This window comes from Oryctolagus cuniculus, chromosome 1, assembly GCF_964237555.1.
Source record: "Oryctolagus cuniculus chromosome 1, mOryCun1.1, whole genome shotgun sequence".
Classification (NCBI taxonomy): domain Eukaryota; kingdom Metazoa; phylum Chordata; class Mammalia; order Lagomorpha; family Leporidae; genus Oryctolagus; species Oryctolagus cuniculus.
The window spans coordinates 65635660-65657024 of record NC_091432.1 but is presented as its reverse complement, the minus strand read 5'-3'; the positions used below and the strand labels follow the sequence as shown (position 1 = coordinate 65657024).

The 21365-nt window shown below is 43.8% G+C and overlaps 1 protein-coding gene and 1 long non-coding RNA gene across 2 annotated transcripts in view; one reads left to right on the top strand and one right to left on the bottom strand.

The window, feature by feature from the left end:
* The window catches only part of LOC103350015 (uncharacterized), a 32698-nt gene that overhangs the window by 10597 nt on the left and 736 nt on the right, over positions 1-21365 (bottom strand). The window lies entirely within an intron of this gene.
* Positions 20940-21365, top strand: part of PGM2L1 (phosphoglucomutase 2 like 1) — a 57201-nt gene continuing 56775 nt past the window's right edge. The window contains exon 1 of the mRNA XM_002708697.5: positions 20940-21361. Within this exon, the coding sequence (XP_002708743.1) occupies positions 21251-21361 (111 nt within the window). The 5' untranslated portion in view covers positions 20940-21250. The remainder of the gene's footprint in view (positions 21362-21365) is intronic.

The window sequence follows — 21365 nt, the reverse complement described above, 5'->3', positions numbered from 1 at the left end:
CCCAGGACATCCTGATGCCACAGATGCACTCAGGACTGAATGTAAGGTGCCTCTTTCTTCGCCTATTCCTCTCTGCCTCTGTCTATTTTCTTGTCACTCCCTGTCTAGCAGAAGTTCTTGAAGCTGCTCCCTGTGACACGTCTTCCTTATGACATGCTAGCAGAGCCCGGCTTTCAAGTAGGATCCACCTTTCTGCGCCAGGCTCTCTAGCTTCAGCCCTCCAGGAGGGAATGGTGACTATTTTAAGGCCCTCGTGGTCTCACTCACTTTGCCAGGGATTAATTAAGTATGTGTCTGATGTGGGCAATTAGATGTGCAGAGAAAGCTGCTAAGGACCTCTGCAAATGGATTCTGTGTTGAGAGAGGGAGAGGAGGGCAAGAGAGAAGAGAAAGAGGGGAGAGAGGGAAAAGGAGAGGGAGAGGAGGGCATTATTAGATTCTAATAATAATAATTCTCACAATGCCTGGGCATTATTAGATGCAGACGTGATAGCTGAGGATGAAGTAGCCCTCTTGCAGCCATGAGGACAAGGGTGATGTGCTGAGGGTGGCAGCAGAGTCCTGAGCCATCTGAGCCATTGAATGAATCAGTGCCCGAGGGCCCCAATGCAGAACTTGTTATGGAAAACAGTGAATTCCCTAACAGTTGTAACCAACTGCGTTAAGGCATATTGTGACTTGCAACTGAAACATCCTAATAAAATTTTTCACAAATTTCTTTTTATTTTATTTTTTTAAAGATTTATTTTATTTTTTTGGAAGACAGTGTTACAGAGAGAGGTGGAGACAAAGAGAGAGGTCTTCCATCCATTGGTTCACTCCCCAGATGGCCACAGTTGCGCTGATCCAAAGCCAGGAGCCAGGAGCTTCTTCCCGGTCTCCCACGTGGGTGCAGGGGCCCAAGGACTTGGGCCATTTTCTATTGCTTTCCCAGGCCATAGCAGAGATCGGAAGTGGAGCAGCTGAGACTTGAACCAGCGCCCATATGGGATGCTGGTGCTTCAGGCCAGGGCTTTAATCCGCTGAGCCATAGCATCAGCCCCAACGCAAATTTTTTTTTTTAGATAGCTAAGAAATAAATTAAAATAATCCATTTTCTAGCCAGTTTGTAACAAATATTACTGATAGAAGTAATTACTATCAGAATAAAACTGACCAATGGCTAAAATTGACCATGATAAATAAAATTGTGTTGTTTTTAGAAAATTAAATCTTCATGGGATTTACTGATCTATCTCACTTCTATTGTGGAAAAATTCAAGACAGCAACAGCACAGAAACTAGTGTAATGAAATCCCATTTTCCTGTCACATGGTTCAACAAATATCAACTCGGGGCCACCTTTGTTTCATCTGTGCTCCCACGCATTTTTCCTGTGTCTGGATTATTTTGAAGCAAATCCAAGACCTCATGTTATTTTACTAGGAAATTCCTCGGCAAGGATCTCTAAAAGATAAGGGCCCTTAAAAATAACAGTCGTAGTGCAGCAGATTAAGCCATTGCTGGCAGTACTGGCATCCCATATCAGAGTGTCAGTTCAGGTCCTGAGTGCCCCACTTCTGATCCAACTCTGCTAAGCACCTGAGACAGCAACAGTAGATGCCCCAAGTACTTGAACCCCTGCCACCCACGTGGGAGACCCCAATGGAATTCCAGGCTTCTGGCTTCAGCCTGGTCCAGGCCTGATTGTTGTGGCCATCTGGGAAGTGAACCAGAAGATGAAGTTGCCTTTATCTCTTTGTCTCTCCCTTTCAAAGAAATTTTTTTAGAAGATTTATTTATTTATTTGAAATGCACACAGAGAGAGGAGAGGCAGAGAGAGAGGTCTTCCATCTGTTGGTTCACTCCCCAAATGGCCGCAATACCTGGAGCTGAGCTGAATTCTTCCGGGTCTCCCACATGGGTGCAGGGGCCCAAGGACTTGAGCCATCTTCTACTGCTTTCTCAGGCCATAGCAGAGATCTGGATAGAAAGTGGATCAGCTGGGACCGGAATCGGCGCCCACATGGGATGCCAGCACTGCAGGCAGCGGCTCCACCTGCTACACCACAGTGCCGGCGCCTCAAAGAAATTTTTAAAGATCTTTAAAAATATGTAACAAGATATCATTATCAAACCTAAAAATGAAGTGTAACTAATTAATATCATTAAATCTCCCATCAGTGTTCAAATTTCCCATGTTGTCTCATAATCTTGTTTGATGTTCTATTTGTTCAAAATAGAATCAGACAAGATCCACCAATGGCATTTAGTTGACATGTTTCCTAAGTTTCTTTTAATTCAGTTTTCTCCCTTCCTACATTTTTCCCTTGCAATTGGTTTCTCAAAAAAAAAAAAAAAAAAGATTAAACTGCTGCAGGCATTATGGTGCAGCCAGACTGCGGCTTGGGACACCCACATCCCACGTTGGAGAGCTGATTTGAGACCTGGCTATTCAGCTTCGGATTTGGCTCCCTGATAAGGTGCCTGGGAAGCAGCAGATGAGGCCTCGGTTACTTCAGTTCCCGCTACCCCTGTTGGAGACCAGGATGGAGTTCCTGACTCCTGGCTTCAGCCTGGCCCAGCTGTGGCTGTTGTGGCCACTTGGGGAATCAACCAGCAGATGGAAGATTGCTCGCCTGCGCGTGTTCTCTCTCTGTCATTCTGCCTTTCAAATAAATCAATCAATCTTTAAAAATACTTAAAAAATCTATCCCAGGGGGAAAAATAGATTTTTTGTGGAAATAATACATAACAGTAGAAGTTATGGAAATTTCAGTCCATATGAAGTGAGCAAAAACTAATCAATGAATCAAACCTTTAAAAGAGAGAAACTTGTTTCAAAAATAATTCTAGGGGCGACTTGTGGCCCAGCAGGTTAAACCCCCAGCCTGCAGCACCAGGCATCCCATATGGATGCCAGTTCAAAGTCCCAGCTGTTCCACTTCCCATCCAGCTCTCTGCTATGGCTTGGGGAAGCAGTGGAAGGTGGCCCAAATCCCTGGGCCCCTGAACCCACGTGGGGGACCCAGAGGAAGCTCATGACTCCTGGCTTCAGATGAACCCAGTTCCAACCATTGCAGTCATGTGGGGAATGAACCAGCAGATGGGAGACCTCCCTCTCTGTCTGTAGCTCTGCCTCTTAAATAAATAAAATCTTTAAAATAATTTTAGAAAAAAATTGAAATGAGAGGGAAGAATGGGAGAAAACTGTTAGAGATACAAACATTTTTATGGCTTAAATCAATTTCACAGAATTTATTCCATAAAATATTTTCTTTATGAAAGCTCATCAATATTGATCTAATTCTGATGAAATTATTATTTATACTCAACATGCCCTCAGAGTTGAAATAGAGACATTAAAATGGTAGAATTAAAATAATGGATCAGGCATTTGGCATAGCCAAATGATGCCACTTGGGATGCTGCAATCCCATATCGGAGTACCTGTGTTTGAGTCTCAGCTCCTCTTCCAATCCAGCTTCCTGCTAACGAGCACCCTGGGAGGCAGCAGATGATGGCTCAAGTACTTAGGTCCCTGGTACTTAATGGGAAACCCAGATAGGGTCCCAGCCTCCTTCTTGGTTTTGGCCTTTCTCAGTCCTGGCTGCTGTGGGCCTATAGGGAGTGAGCCAGCATCTATCTATCTCTGTCTCACTCTCTTTCTCTCCCTCCCTTTCAAATAAACAAAATTAATGAATTAAATGTTTACAAAATGGAGTCAGAATATCTACACTTGCCCATGAAATATCCAAGTGGGACTATCTGACGGGGCTGCAAGGTCAGAAGACAAAGACGGGATGGGTGTTTGGTGCGGTGGTTCAGGTGCTGCTTGGGATGCAGTACTGGATTCAAGTCCCAGCTCTGTTTCCAATTTCAATTTCCTGTTAATGCACATCCTGGGAGGCAGCAGTGATGGCTCAAGGACTTGGGTCCCAGCTACCCAGGGAGACCTGGATGGAGTTCCTGGCTCTCAGCCTTGGCCTGACTCAGCTCTGGCTATGGTGGGCACTTGGGGAGTGAATCAGTGGATGAGAGATCTCTCTCTTTGTCTCTATGCCTTTCAAATAAATAAAGTGAAAATAAAAATAAATAAATCCAGGTCTTTTCCAGCCCAATATGTATATTTAAATATGTATATATCCCTATTATAATATAAAAATATAATTTAAAATCACATATATACATAAATAATAACTTGTTCCAACTTATGATTTATGATTTATTTTTTATTTTTTTAAAGATTTATTTATTTATTTATTTGAGAGGTAAAGTTACACAGAGAGAGAAGAAGAGGCAGAGAGAGAGACCTTCCATCTGCTGGTTCACTCCCCAAATGGTCACAACACCTGGAGCTGAGCTGATCCGAAGCCAGGAGTTTCTTCCGGGTCTCCCACATGGGTGCAGGGGCCCAAGGACTTGAGCCATCTTCTACTGCTTTCTCAGGCCATAGCAGAGAGCTGGATAGGAAGAGGAGCACCCAAGCTTGAACTGGTGCCCATATGGAATTCTGGCACCTCAGACAGAGGCTTAACCCACTACCCCACAGTGCCAGCCCCTGTTGAATTCTTTTTTTTTTTTTTTTTTTGACAGGCAGAGTGGACAGTGAGAGAGAGAGACAGAGAGAAAGGTCTTCCTTTGCCGTTGGTTCACCCTCCAATGGCCGCCGCGGCCGGCGCGCTGCGGCCGGCGCACCGCGCTGATCCGATGGCAGGAGCCAGGAGCCAGGTGCTTTTCCTGGTCTCCCATGGGGTGCAGGGCCCAAGCACCTGGGCCATCCTCCACTGCACTCCCTGGCCACAGCAGAGAGCTGGCCTGGAAGAGGGGCAACCGGGACAGAATCCGGCGCCCCAACCGGGACTAGAACCCGGTGTGCCGGCGCCGCTAGGCGGAGGATTAGCCTAGTGAGCCGCGGCGCCGGCTCTGTTGAATTCTTTAAACAATAAAATCCATAGAAAGTCATAGAATTCTTGAAACAACAAAGTACATGGAAAGTCGTACATTTCAGACTTCACTTTATCAGATAATATGGAGTTTTCCCCTGTTGGTTCGAGTCCATACTAAGTAATTTTCTTCTAACCTTAGAAACTTTCCAAGATACATCAGACTGAAGGCATAACATTGTCATAAAATCAGAGCTTCTCATTAAGAACTGGCTCCAACAAATTCAGTTTTCCATTGTCTACATTAGACTGCTCTGTCTGTATATTACAATAGGAGGGGGATTTGGATTTATCCAGGAAATGAAATCTTGTTAGGGCTAGCAAATTGACTACAGGCTACCAATTCTTTCCCTGAATAAACAGAATTAACTCTCTCTCTCTCTCTTTCCTTCCCTCCCTCACTCCCTCTCTCTAGAAGAAAACAAGGTACCTCTCAAGAGTATAGTATAGTATGATATGGCATGGGATGGGATGGGGTGGAATGGTTTAGCACTTTAACATCTACAATACAATTTCATATGGAAAGCAACATATTTTCAAAATGAGTTATCAAGCAGCCAGAAAATATAAACACAAACTAGGGAAATCAAGGTTTAGAACTGAAATTAATGTTTCTTCGTGTGTGTGTGTGTGTGTGTGTGTGTGGTGTGTGTGTGTTTATTTGAATGTCAGAGTTAGAGAGAGAGAGGGAGAGACACGAAGAGAGACATCTTCCGTCTGCTGGTTCCCTCCCCAAGTGGCAGCAACAGCCAGGGCTGGGCCAGGCTGAAGCCAGGAGCCAGAAGCTTCATCTGGATCTCCCTCTTGGGTGGCAGAGGCCCAAGCACTTGGGCCATCCTCTGCTACTTTTCAGGCCATTAGCAGGGAGCCAGATCAGAAGTGGAGCAGCTGGGACACAAACCAGTGCCCATATGGGATGCCGGCATCCTGGGTGGTGGCTTTACCAGCTACACTACAGCGCCGGCCCCACTTCATGTTTTTCGAAGTGTAATATGACACATATATTAAGGCCTCTAGGTAAAGAACGCTAGTACATCACTAAAAGTATAAGGCCATTTTTAACCTGTTTCAAATGTAGCCAACTTTTCCACATTTTTCTTTACTGGTGGTGCTTGCAAATGTACAATGCAGAGTTGGCAAACACTTCGTATAAGGAGAGTGTCGCTCCCCCTCTTCATGGAGGAACGACACTAAGCCCTGCCTAGGTTTCCTATCCGAGTCACGGCACCATTATGTCGCTCCCCCTCTTCATGGAGGAACGACACAGGACCCTGCGCTGTTCTTTCGTCTGCTCGGCCCTTCCCGGGTTTGCTGCTGGTTCTTCCCGGGTTGGCTACCAACCCTTCCACCTCCGTGGAAGGGCGGTTCCCCCTGCCACTTTCCCCACTTCCGCAGGGGAGGCACACCGCCCGCCGGCTCTCTTGGGGGCTGCACAGGTGTTCCTTCAGATAGATGTTCCTGGTGCATATTGTCTCTCTCCTCCTTTATAGTCCTCTTCCACCAATCCCAACTCTGCTACCCACACGCCGAGTACGCTGCTCTCCTCCAATCAGGAGCAGGTCCTGCTGCTTATTGGTTGAACTGGAGGCAGCTGTGTAGAAGCTGTTTCCTCCTCTCCCAGCGCCATATTGTGGGAGAGCAGATTCATAGAATAAGTCTTAATTCCAGTAACAGTCTAGTCAGAGTTGCTCCCCACAGGAGAGAAGCCCTTACTTTGGTTTGTTTACTCTCTGCCCTGATGCCTATAAGAACGTGTAGCACCACAGTAGGTGCACATTATAAAGCTGCTGAATAAGTAAATGAGAATTAGGGTGTTTCAGTAAGGACCAAGAAAGATGACTGACAGACAGTAAAAAATGCATTTAAAGTCAAGGCAGAGAAACTCAGGCGCCTTGTTTGCTGGTCGTTTAGCACCCCTCTCTCCCTTCTTGCAGGCCCAGCACTCTGCTTTGCCTTGGGAGGCCTGCTCCTTCTGCACCATTGACTTGTGATTCTTGGGCAGTGACTCCCCAAAGCACCCTCCCTCCATGGCCATAGGGTGTGGACACGTGACCCAAGCTGGACCAGGCTTTCCTTGAAATTTGTTATCTACTGAAGCAGAGAGAGAAATCGTCTCCTTCCTGTTAGGGTTGCTTGGAGCTATCTGCAGTCATGACTGTCTTCTTGTGAAAATTAAGTGAGAGGAAGTGGAGCTGAAAGACAGAAAAGACTTCCCACCAGGATTCGGGGGCCCGCAACTAGCTCCTCTCCCACTTTTCTCAGGTACATACACCAAGAAGTGTAATTTTTAAAAATCTTCATTAGATATGAAAATAGATATTTGAAAACACATATAAGATTTATAGTTTAACCATTTTTAGGTGTACAGCTCAAGGGCATTCAGCATATTCTCACTGTTGTACAAAAGTTCAGTTGTATACTTCAGCTAGATTAAGTTGACATCACTTGCATCAAAAGGCATGGTGAGAGTTTAGATGTCTTTTATTAATTCGTGTGTGTGTGTGTGTGTGTGTTGTTTCCTTCTCATTTCCCCTGTGTGTTTGGTTTGGTTTTGTGTTTTATTATTGTGTTGTAGGAATTCTGTATATATTCTGAATACCAATTCTTCTGAGAACATTTTCTTCCAATCTGTAGCTTTACTGAATCATTTCTTTCATTTCTTTTTGCTTATAGAAGCTGTATTCATAATTTCCAAAACTTACAAGCAACCCAGGTATCCTTCAGTAGGTGAATGATTAAATGATAACACATCCTGTCAAGGGAATATTTTGCAGCACTTTAGAAAAGAAATAACCAGGGGCTGGCACTGTGGCACAGTGGGTAAAGCAGTACCGGCATCCCATATGATGCTGGTTCAGGTCTCGGCTGCTCCACTTCTGATCCAGCTCTCTGCTATGGCCTGGGAAAGCAGTAGAGGATGGCCCAAGTCCTTAGGCTCCTGCGCCCATGTGGGAGATCCAGAGGAGGCTCCTGGCTCCTGGCTTCAGATTGGCGCAGCTCCAGCTGTTGCGGCCTTCTGGGGAGTGAACCAATGGATGGAAGACCTCTCTCTCTCTTTCTGTCTCTCTCTCTGCCTCTGACTCTCTGTAACTCCACCTTTCAAATAAATAAATAAATCTTTAAAAAGAAATAACCAATCAAGCTACAAAAAAACATGGAAACAATCCTAAATGCATTTTGTTATGTGAAATCCAATCTTAAAATGGCTACATGCTTTATGAATCCAAGTAGATGACATTCCGGAAACACTAATGCTATGGAGACAGTCAGAAGATCCATGGTCTTCAGGGAATGGGAGGACGGAGGGTGAACGGGTGGCACGCAGGGGTTTTTAGGGCAGTGACAGTATCCTGCATGATAACATGTGGCAGATGTGTCATTAAACATTTGTGAAAACCCACAGAATATCCAACACAAAGAATAAACCTTAGTAAACTATGGACTGTAGTTGACAATAATGTATCAGTATTGATTCATCAGTCGAAACAAATGTAGCACACTAGTGTGAGATGGAGAATCTGGGAACTCAAGAGAGGTAGTATCTGGGAACTGTACTTTCTGCTTGTTTTTTCTGTAAACCTGAAAGGGCTCATAAAATGAAAGTCTATTAATTACAACAAAGTGAAGTTGTATTCTAAATAGCGAAAGACTTAAATCTGTGCTCTAAGCATTGGAAGATACTGAAGGCAGTTAAGACAATGTACAGCTGTCCCTCACCACCATTTGGTAAAGAGGGGAAGAAGGAATTTTGTAAATTTAAGTCCTGTTCTTTGGCAAATAGTGAGAAGTCAGGGAGTTTTTCTTGTATCTGTTTCTTCTTAATTGCCTTCAGAACAAAATAATACTTTCATGTTGTTTACGAGGGCATATTTTAGGGTAGTGTATTCTGGTCTCCTGCAGTGTGTTGCTTCTTCTCCCTTATAATTACTCTGTTCCCGGTCTTCTTATTCCTCTTACATACTCAAGGCATAATATATTATCTTCTAGTCATGGGAAAGGGCAAGTACAGCCTGGTAACAGGATTAGAGAAATCATCCTCTTGGGAATGGCAGGTGCCCAGTCGTGAGTCACGTGGAAACATTTGTGGAGAGAAGTCTGCCAGAGACCAGACACCTTCCAACAGCAGAGGCCTGCAGCAAAAAGACGTCAACAGAAGTAGAACTGGACCGTGAATTCAGAGCCTTGGGCTAAACAGCTGTTGTAGCAATTCTTGTCAAAGATGCCAACCTGGCTTCCTGAGCGGAAGCTGTCACTTCAACTAAATTAGTCTCTTCCTCTCTCTCACTCACATCACAACTTCATTCTCTTCAATAACCAACTTGCATTTCCTCAAACATGACTTCAGGTCGGCCTTCTGTGCTGCTAGGAGGCCATGCTTTGGTTCAGGGTACACACATCTCTGGCTTTTCTGACAAACCTCCATTTTCTGGCCATTGGTACTCAAGTTAAATATTCAGCACCAGTTCTGCAAAGTGTCCTGGGTCATTTTATCAAATGAGACAAAGCAGTCATGAGAGATACTCTGACATTTTACAACTAGGTTTTGGGAAAGTTTGGGATTGTCCGTTCATTTATGAAAGGTGAACTTCTTACTGCTATTGAAACTCGAGTCAGACAGTTTTGGGAACACCAAGGAGAAGGCAAAACCAGCAAATAAGAAATATCACACTCCACTTCTTTTCAGAATCATTTGCGTAGGCTTTCTTTTGATGAGCTTTTTTGAGTTTTATATTTTGCTGACAACTAATTTATTAGTTTTATTTTTTGTGATTAATGCTTTCTCTATCCTAAGAAGCCTTTACCTGTTCCCATGTTGCAAAGATACCCTACTTTGTTTTCTTCTAGAAACTTTACAGCTGTAGCTTTTTTCCTTTGGTGCACAATATGTCTAAGATTAATTTATCAATTTTGGACATGAGGTAGGGATTGAGGCTGATTTTTTTTTTCTGTTATGGGTATTCAGTTGTTCCAACATTATGTGCTGACGAGATTTTTCCACTTCTCAGTGGCTTGCATGGGTGCCTTTGTTGAAAATCAAATGGTTATAGGTCCATTTCTGAGCTCTTTGGTCTATTCCATTGATCCATTCATCTAGCCTCATGCTGGTAATACATAATACTCTTTTTTTTTTTTGGACAGGTAGTTATAGACAGTGAGAGAGAGACAGAGAAAAAGGTCTTCCTTCTGTTGGTTCACTCCCCAAATGGCCGCAATGGCCAGCGCTGCACTGATCTGAAGCCAGGAGCCAGGTGCTTCTTTCTGGTCTCCCATGCGGGTGCAGGGACCCAAACACTTGGGCCATCCTCCACTGCCCTCCCGGGCCACAGCAGAGAGCTGAACTGGAAGAGGAGCAACCAGGACTAGAACCCGGCACCCATATGGGATGCCAGCACCGCAGACAGAGGATTAACCAAGTGAGCTACGGCGCCAGCCCAATACATAATACTCTGATCACTGCAGCTTTATAAGAAGACTTAAGGTCAGGGAGCATAATTTCTCCAAAAGAGCTCTAACTCATACAACAACTTATTAGATATTATTGTTCTACTATTGGATGGTAATATCTACATCTATTAGGGAACTATTATTATGCTAATACTGTCCAATAAATGCTATTACATAGATCTCTTAGGTGGATAGTTGTGCACTCTGAAATTCACAGAGAATAGATTTTCTTCATTGCTCCTATTAATCACCTCAGCAATATTTCTTCCATGTCAGCAAGGAAGAGAACAGAAGTAGACATTTATCATTTTGAGCTATTAGCATCCAAATATCCTTTTAATTTTGTTTCCTTTGTGTAGAATCCCATATCTTTTCTTCATAACTTCTAAATGTGTTGTTCAGTTACAAGTTAAGCTATAAAAAAGAAAACCATTTACATTTGTATAAAAGACAAACTACTTAGGAATATACTTAAAATTTAATAAACTTCATCACTGAAAACTACATAACATTACTGAGAGAAATTAAGAGAAATATTTTAAAAATAAACAGATATACCATTTTCATGGATTGAAAAACTCATTAGTTTTAAGATGTCAGTTATTCCTAATTGATCTAGAGATTTAATCTAATTTTTAAAATAAATCTTTTTAAACACTTTTAAATAAAGACTTATTTATTTGTTTGAAAGGCAGAGTTAGAGAGAGAGGGGGGGGGAGAGAGAGAGAGAGAGATGTTGATTGATTGATTGATTGATTCTTCCATTTGCTGGTTTCACTCCCCAAATGGCCACAACAACCAGGGCTGTGCCAGGCTGAAGCCAGGAGCCAGGGACTCTTCCAGGTCTCTCACATCAGGGGCTCAAGGACTTAGGCCATCTTTCCACTGCTTTCCCATGTGCATTAGCAGGGAGTTGGATCAGAAATAGAGCAACAGGGTCTCAAACTAGTGCCCATATAGGATGCCAACCAGCACTGCAGGAGATGGCTTAATCCACTGCTCCACAGTGTCAGCCTCAACATAATTTCTTTTTTTTAAAGAATTTATATATTTATTTGAAAGGCAGAGTTACAGAGAGGCAGAGGCAGAGGCAGAGAGAGAGAGAGAGAGAGAGAGGTTTTCTATCCACTGTTTCACTCCTCAGATGGCCGCAACAGCCAGAGTTGTCCTGAAGCCAGGAACCAGGAGCTTCTTCTGGGTCTCCCACATGGGTGCAGGGGCCCAGGCATTTGGGACATCATCTACTGCTTTCCTAGACCATTACCAGGGAGCTGGATGGAAATGAACAGCTAGGACTTGAACCGGTATTCACATGGGATGCTGGCACCACAGGTGGAGGCTTAATTAACTGCACCACAGTGCCAACCCTCTGGGCTTGGTTTTAAAAGACTGAACTAAAATTAAAATCTTGCAATTTGATTAATGAGAAATTAGTTCACCCCTTGTAAATAAAATAGATTGAACATTTATAGTGTATTGCCCAGTAATTGTACTCTGAAGAATTTGGGTGCACAGAATAAGGCAAAAAGCAAAAACAGCTTCATGCATAAAAACATTCATTATTATTGCTACTTATTATAAGGGGAAATGAAGATAAGCTAAGAGTCCTACAAAATGAGAATCATCATAAAAACACCATAGTGGACCAAATTGACCTAATATTTTACAGTTAAAAGATAATTATTTAAAATATACTTTGCCAAGGGGCCGGTGCTGTGGCTCAGTAGGATGCGGTGCCGGCATCCCATATGGGCGCCAGTTCTAGTCCCGGCTGCTCCTCTTCCAATCCAGCTCTCTGCTGTGGCCTGGGAAAGCAGTGGCAGATGGCCCAAGTCCTTGGGCCCCTGCACCCACATGGGAGACCTGGAAGAAGCTCCTGGCTTCTATCTTCGGATCAGCGCAGCTTCAGCTGTTGTGGCCAGTTGGGAGTGAACCAGCGGATGGAAGAGCTCTCTCTCTGTCTCTCCCTCTCACTGTCTGTAACTCTACCTCTCAAATAAATAAATACAATCTTTTAAAGAAATAAATAGAATGTACTTTGCCCAAATGGAATGCTTGTTTAGTGGTACTAAATTTCCTGCTAAAACTAAACAAGAAGGCTCAGCAATTTTTTTAACTTTTTGTTTAACAATAGAGGAGATACGATAAGCCAGTAAGAAATAGGCCGGCGCCGCGGCTCACTAGGCTAATCCTCCGCCTAGCGGCGCCGGCACACCGGGTTCTAGTCCCGGTCGGGGCGCCGGATTCTGTCCCGGTTGCCCCTCTTCCAGGCCAGCCCTCTGCTGTGGCCAGGGGGTGCAGTGGAGGATGGCCCAGGTGCTTGGGCCCTGCACCCCATGGGAGACCAGGAAAAGCACCTGGCTCCTGGCTCCTGCCATCGGATCAGCGCGGTGCGCCGGCCGCGGCGGCCATTGGAGGGTGAACCAACGGCAAAGGAAGACCTTTCTCTCTGTCTCTCTCTCTCTCACTGTCCACTCTGCCTGTCAAAAAAAAAAAAAAAAAAAGAAATTGCCAGATCTAAAGTGAAGGGAAAATGTTACCTCAGGGAACTAACTGTGCAAAACTTGGCTTTTGCTTTGAGAGGATTTGCCAATCCTGAAAAACTCTTATGGATAAAACAGACAGAAAACCAAGTAAAAGGTCTACACAAGGCTAAGTCTAGCAGGAGACTTTTCTCACAATATGTTGGTATCCCCCAAAGAGCTACACATTCAGAGTGAGGATAAACTGGGAGAAAAAAATCTCACATGAAGTCACAGCTTACTCAGGGTCACCAGAGCACCAGGGAAAGTAGTTGAACTCCTTGGCATTTGCAAAATCCTCTCTAGGGAAAAGAACTTTCATTGCAAGTCTAAATTTATTCCCACAGATGGCTTTTCAAATATAACCTCCAAATACATGCATACAAGGCTCCCCATGAATCTAGTCCATGAGCAGGATCTGGCAAAAACAATAAACAAGACAAACAGACACAAAGCTTTTAGATATGGAACAACTATGCTGACTACACATTGTTTAAAAAGACAAGTTTGAAGATTTCAGCAGAGAATAGGAGCCAGGAAGAGTTCTAAAACAAATTTTCAAAACAATGTAAGAGAATTCTAGAAATAGAAAACATAATAACTGAAAGTAAAAACCTGGACATGATGCTTCTGTGTTGGTGACTTCTCTGAAGTGCAATGCCAACACGCTGGAACATTATTCAGCTGTGAACAAGGGATGAAGTACTGATATACACTACAACACAGATGAAATGCAAAAACATCATGAGGAGGGGCTGGCACTGTGGCATAGCAGGTAAAGCTGCTACCTGCAGTGCCAGCATCCCACATGGGCACCGATTCGAGGCCCAGCTGCTCCACTTCTGTCCAGCTCTATGTTATGGCCTGGGAAAACAGTACAAAATAACCCAAGTCCTTGGGCCCCTGCACCCATGTGGGAGACCCAAAGATGCTCCTGTCTCCTGGCTTCGGATTGGCGCAGCTCCAGCCATTGCAGCCATCTGAGGAGTAAACCAGCAGATGGAAGAACTGTCTCTCTCTCTCTCTGCCTCTGCCTCTCTGTAACTCTGCCTTTCAAATAATAAACTTTTTTTTTTAAAAAATGAGGGTACTTCAAAAAGATTATAGAAAACAGAAGTAAAAGATAAGTTTATTTTGGTACAAAAACTTTGAAATCTCTGCATAGTTTTTTCATGATATGCATTTTGCACAAACTTTGTGAAGTATCTTTGTAAGAAGCCAGTCACAAAAACATTTGGATGAAATGTTAAGAACATGGCAATCAACAGAGCTAGAAAGTAGACTCTTGTTGCTTAGGCCTGGGGGTGGGGAGATAGGCTGATAGCTAAGTACACACTATTTCTTTATGAGGTGATGAAAATGTTCTAAAAAGGATTGTGATGATGTTTGAGCAAAATTGTGCATGTAACTTAAGAAAACCGTTGAGCTGCATAATTTAAGTGAGTGAATTTTATGGCATTTGAATTATATCTTATTAAAGGTGTTAAAAATGTAATAAAGCACTCATTCTTAGAAACCAACACAATACTTCCACAGACATAAAAATAAGGACCTCCTTACATTGTTCATTCTGGGTTCTTTGCCTTACTTGACTGTAATCTTGGGTGTGTTCTTTTCAAATTTACTTATTTATTTAATCTGAAAGGCTGAGAAAGAAAGACAGACAGAGGAAGAAAGATCTTCATTTGCCAAATGCCTACAGCAGCCTAGGCAAGGTCAGACCAAAACCAGAAGCTTGGAACTCAATCTCATGGGTGGCAGGGATCCAAGTACTTGAGCCATCACCTGCTACCTCCCAGAGTGTGCATTAGCAGAAAGCTTGAACTGGAAGGGGAGACAGGACTCAAACCAGGCACTTCAATATGGGCTGTGGGCATCCCGAGCAGTGTCTTCACCACTGCTGCAAATGTGCACCTGGATCCAGGGTGTATGTTACATCCATCCTCCCTAGCAAAATGATGACCACTTTTTTATTTGTTGTTGTATACCCTTGTCTCAGAGGAGGTTTTATGTAATAGGGCTAAAAGTAGAAAATTGCTTGCAAAATACGTTCTTCACTCTCTCTCTTTTAACAAAGAGCTCAGAAGAGTTTGACAAGTATCTTTGTGAGCAAAAAGAAAATATTTCTCTTTCCATAGCAATCACGCAGCAGAATGATATATTTTCTCAAGATTACAAAGGGAGAGACAGAAAGAGAAAGATCATTCATCTGCTGGTACACTCCCCAGATGGCCACAAAGGCTGGGGCTAGGCCAGGCCAAAGCCAGGAGCCAGGAGCTTCTTCCGAATCTCCCATGTGGGTGGCAGGGGCCAAAGTACTTGTGCCATCCACTGATTTCCCAGGCCATTAGCGGAGAGCTGGATCACAAGTGGAGCAGCCTGCACTTGAACTGGAGTCCATATGGGATGCCAGCATTGCAGGTGGCTGCTTTACCTGCTACGCCACAATGCTGGCCGCAACATCATAGTCTTAAAATAGGGAAGTGTTGAAAGAGAGAGGCCCTGAGCTCTGCTTGGTAGAGGCATGTCAAAGAACCAGCAAGACTTTGGAGGCAACGTAAACCTACACAGAGGCTTGGGCTTCATACATAACTTCATCCTGTTTCCTGGTGATTGCTTATGAGTGGCATGCAGGAAAAGAGTTGTCAGACTTCCAGTGTTTGTGATCACTATGTGTCTGAACAATGTAGATGTGAACAGAAACCTAGATGGACGGAGTTACAGATTCTCTCTGTTTTCCACAGTATCCCATAAAGCTCAGCTGGAGAGGGAGAGGGAAACCTCTGATATTGATATAAATTTAATTTCTTGAGTCTTTTAATTAGATTTTTTTAAAAATAAAGAAATGGATATTTCTTATATACTTGAAGGTTTTCTCTTAAACTTTTGGAAATATTATATTGCCTAGTGATGGAGCCCTTTTAGCTAAGATAAGCCCTCTCTAAGATGTTTGTATAATGGCTGTGTTAGTCACCTTTTCATTGCTTTGACTACAGTGTCTGAAAAGAGCTTTTTAGGAAGAAAGAAGATTTTTTTAGCCTTATCATTTGGAGGTTCACAGTCCAAGATAAGGCTGCTCCAGTTGGTTCAGGAAGTTGCTGAGGCTGGAGGATGGTAGAGAAATAATCGCATGGTGAGCCAGGTGGCAGAGGGAGACAGTGGGGCTGGTTTCATTTAGCAACTCTCTCATGTGAACTACCTTCCAAGTAGTAATGACCTAAAGACCTCCCATTGAGCTTACCTCCTGGATACAATAATTAGATCAAACCTCTATCATTAATTCATTAATATTAATCCATAGTCATCAACATAAGCCCTCAACAAATGGGCGTTTCGGGGACAGACATCCAAACTTATCCAAACCATAACATCAGAATGCATTTCTCAGAATATATCCTGTCTTAGGCCATGTATGACTATACTATATTTACTATATTATATACATATATTAAATACTATATTTATTAAATACTATATTTAATAACAATATATACTCTTATTATTTCACATGTTATAATTCTATGAGATACAATATTGTATAGAATATATTTCATGCATGCATATATGAGAAGTCTTCAAAAAGTTCATGGAAAGTGCATATTATGAAAAAACTATGCATGGATTTCTAAATTTTCTTGCCTAAATAAACTCATACTAACTTGTTGTAAAATGTTTAAACAGGATCTTGTTTGAGCCACTAAGAAGGAGAAGACGTCATTTGAAAAGAGCTCTATTAGAACAACATGAATTCTGCTAAGATTGAGGCAAGAGCAAACATCAAATTTATGGTGAAGAATGGTTGGAGGAATAGTAAAATCACTGATGCTTTATAAATAGTTTATGGGGACAATGTCCCAAAAAAGTTGGATTTTACAAATTTAAAGAAGATAGGAGATGAGGCTGATGCTATGGCATAGCAGGTAAAGCCACTGCCTGCAGCATTGGCATCTCATATGGGTGCTGATTTGAGTCCTGGCTATTCCACTCTGATCAAGCTCCCTGCTAACGCACATGGAAAAACAGTAGAAGATAGCCCAGGTGCTTAGGCTCTTGGAGTTCCTGGTTCCTGGCTTTGGACTGCCCAGCCCCAACCATTGCAGCTATTTGGGGAATGAATCAGTGGGTGGAAGACCCCTCGTGCGCATGCTCTCTCTCTCGCTCGCTCTCTCTCTCTCTTTCTCTCTCTCTCTCTCTCTCCCCTACCTCTCCCTCTCTATAACTCTTACTTTCAAATAACTAACTAAATAAATAAATCAGAGAGAGAGAGAGAGAGGTGAGACAATGTTGAAGATGGGGTTTGCAATGACAGACAACCCGCATTAATTTGAGAAGAAAAATTTAAATCTTGTTCATGCCAAGTTGAAAAGACAAATACCAGTAGAAAGAATAACAAACACCATAGACAAACCAATTGGTTCAGCTTATACAATTCTGAGTGAAAAATTTAAGTGGAACAAATTTTCTGCTTGATGGGTGCCAGAATTGTTGTGCCCAGAGCAGTAGATAAGAGCAGAGCTTTCGCTGGAAATTTCAAACAAATGGGACCATGATCCTGAAGCATTCCTTTAAAGAAATGTCACAGAAGATGAAATGTAGCTTTACCAGTATAACACTGAAGACAAGCGCAAACAAAATAACGGCTACCAAGAGGAGAAAGTGGTCCAGTCAAAGCAAAAGTACAAAGATCAAGAGCAAAGATCATGGAAACAGGTTGTTGGGTTTTGTTTTTGTTTCAATTTTTTTGGCTTTGTTTGGAGGGGGATGATTTTGTTGATTTTTTTGGAGGACCAAAGAACAATAAAAATCTGCTTATAATGAGAGTATTCTGAGAAAGTTAACTGAAGGCTTGGCAGAAAAATACTGAGAGAAACTTCACCAAAGAATCCTTCTCCACCACAACAATGCTCCTGCTCATTCCTCTCATCCAACAAGGAGAATTTTCCAAGAATTTTGATGGGAAATCATTAGGCATCTGTCTCATAGTCCTGATTTGACTTTGTATATTCTTTTGTTTCCTTATCTTAAAAAAACTCTCTAAAGGGCCGGCACCGCGGCTCACTAGGCTAATCCTCCACCTTGCGGCGCCGGCACACCGGGTTCTAGTCCCGGTCGGGGCGCCGGATTCTGTCCCGGCTGCCCCTCTTCCAGGCCAGCTCTCTGCTGTGGCCAGGGAGTGCAGTGGAGGATGGCCCAAGTGCTTGGGCCCTGCATCTCATGGGAGACCACGAGAAGCACCTGGTTCCTGCCTTCGGATCAGCACAGTGCACTGGCTGCAGCGCGCCGGCCGCGGTGGCCATTGGAGGGTGAACCAAAGGCAAAAGGAAGACCTTTCTCTCTGTCTCTCTCTCTCACTGTCCACTCTGCCTGTCAAAACAAACAAACAAACAAACAAACAAAAAAACTCTCTAAAGATCTCCATATTTTCCTTCAGTTAATAATGTAAAAAAGAGTGCACTGAAATAGTTAAATTCCTAGGACTCTCAATCCTTTAGGAATGGACTACATGGCTGGTATGCTGGTATCTTTGCTTACAAAAGTGTCTTGAAATGCATAGAGTGTATGTTAAGAAATAAAATATTTCTTTTAATTTCATTTTTCTGTTTACTTTTTGAAGTACACACACCCAAACACACAGATCAAGAATGATATTCTTTTTCATAACCACAGTTAAACTTGCTAGATGAAGCCAATAAAATTACAGGATATCCCGAGCAAATTCCAACAGAAATGAAAGCTTCTGAGCTTCCCCTAAGGAAACTAATTCCTCTCTCTTCTGAATGTACTTAGATATTGTTCTTGTACTTGACAAGTTCTGCGTCTGTTTGGGTATCCTTCAATGCCAAAGCAATAAGTCTTATCTTTTGGGCAACATTTCTGGTAACCAATAAATGTCTGCTATGATCTTGCTGATAAAAGTGAGGGCTGGTGACTCTGGCATTGAACTAATGCTTATGTTTCTCCTATCTTCTATACTTACCCTATATGATTCTATCTCTTGCAAGGTCTATTGATTTGATAGTATTTCTCAGGATTGAACTGAATAGGAATTGTCTTATAAAACCCACTGCTTATCAAATTTAATATCAGTCATTGGATATTATTAAAATGTAGATTCTGATCCAGGAGAAGTGGGGTGGGTTCTGACATGTAGTTTGTACTAACTAATAAGCCTCCAGATGATGTCAACACATCAGTCTTCTGATAGCTCTTTGAGTTGCAATATTATGGCCATTTATGTCTCACTCAATCGATATTTTAAATGTGCAAGTACCCTCTCTCAATGTACCGACTCAGAATCTCTTGGGAGACGTGTCCAGGATTATACATTTCACAAAGTCCTAAAGATAGTTGAGAAATGCCAGTCTACATGCATTTAGAATGTCCTCTTTTTTCCAGCTTCTTCACTGTTTTTCCTCAAAGCCTAGTGCAGCTTCCTCCTGATTGATGCTTTTATTGACCATCTCAGACTTAAATTCATTAACAGTTGTTGGAAGCAAGCATTTAATATTTATCACAGACTGTCTCTTTCTGCACATACCCTTTCTCCTCAGACTGATTTTTATTTCTTGAAACAAACAACTATGTACAGTCTTGTAACGTCAGCTACAGAATAATGCCTGGCATGGAGTAAATGTTTAACACTTGTTATGGACCTTAATGGTGATGACACTGGAAGATGAATTTCTCTCCAGGACACATGGTTGTTCCTCAGGCTTTTGATTTAGAGAACCTACTGATTTCATAAAAAACAATTACTTAGGGAAAACCACAACTCCCAACTATGGCCCATTATTTTTCAGGTATTGGCACCACCGTCCTTTTGTACCTTGGTAGTTTAGATTTCATTATGATAAATGGCACTTTAAGATGGCAATTCTCTGAATTTGTTTTTTATCAACCTCAAAGCACCCTAAAGGCATTCATTAAGCTTCTGTAATTGTTATTATGCCTTCCTTGCAAGAATCTTTACATAACTCTGGCTAGAGAAAGAGTTACAAGATAACTGGTCGAAATCAGCCATCAAACCAGACCAAACCAAGAAATTCGGGAACAGCTGGGTAGCTAACAGGTAAGCACTTTTCAGACCTCCTTGGGGACTTGAACGGTAAACACACCGTAAGACAGAAGAGACTAAGAAACGGAAGATTATTTCTGTTTGGGAGAACCAATTTCTTCTTCCATAGTCTTACGGCCATTGTATAAGAACGCTTATACATTTTCCCTCATATTTCAAACAATCTCACAGCCATCTTGTTTTCCTACTTCCTAACCAACTGTAGCAGCAGAGCAAAGAGAACCACCAGCAGAGATCTGACCAGGTGGGAACCCTGATTCCATCACTCAGGAACACGCCTCTCAGAAACAAGTCCATTTCCCTCCATGTGTGCAAAATGGGAACGGCTCATTCCCATCTTCCTCACAGGATGGTTGAAGTCGTAGAATGAGACTCGGAAGCTATAAAGCACTAAATGGATGCCAGCTGCACTCTTTCTCGTCATTCCTTTAATTTAATCCCAGGGCCACAAAGCCCAGCACAATTAACCAGAACAGGGCGTGTCCGCAGGGAACAGCCTCGAGGTAGCGCTTTTTTCTTTGAGGAAAAGAATTGGGTGGGGCTGCTGGGAGTCGTAGTCTTGGCCGCCGTCTCCGCAGAACTTGGGGAAAAGGAAAGAACTACAACTCCCATGGGGCAGTGCGCGGGCAGCCCGCGGGCCTCTGCTCCCGCCGCGCGCCTGGCGCGTGCCCGGAGGCGAAGCTGGGGCCTGAGCGTGTGCGCGCCCCAGGGAACCTGCCGAGGGTAGCGCTAAGGCGGGTTGTGGTGGTGGCCGTGAAGGCAGATTGAGGAAATGAGACGCCTGGGAGTGGGTACGATGGCGACAAAGAGAAGTAACCTGGCGAAAAACAAATTGAAAAATAAAGAGCCGTGCACCCTTCCCTCACTACCCCGGCGGGCGTGTCGGGACCGCGCTCTCGGGCTCGCGCCTCAGCCCTCGAGAACTTAAATCAGCAGGGGCGGGAAGGGGCGGAGCCGGCGGGCCCGGGGGGCGGGGCCGAGGACGGCGAGGGCGGCGGCGGCCGCCAGGACCCAGACATCTGGGACGGTTGTTGTTCTCTCGCCGCGCGACCGCCACGGTCAGTTCGCCCGGAGACCCGGACCTCGTTCCCTGGCGAGCGGGGGGCTGTATCCTTCCCAGTTCCCGAAAGCTGCGGCAGGAGCCGGCGCCAACGCCCTGCTGCTGGTCTCCGATGCCCTTCAGTGAGGAGGGGGCGGCCAGACCCTGGTGAGCAGCACCCAGGCGCCCCCCAACTCGCTGGCTTCTCCGACCCCTCAGGCCCGCGCACCCCAGTCTGGTTGCCATGGCTGAAAACGCCGAGGGGGACCTGAACTCCAACCTGCTCCACGCCCCCTACCACACCGGGGACCCTCAGCTAGACACGGCCATCGGGCAGTGGCTCCGTTGGGATAAGGTGG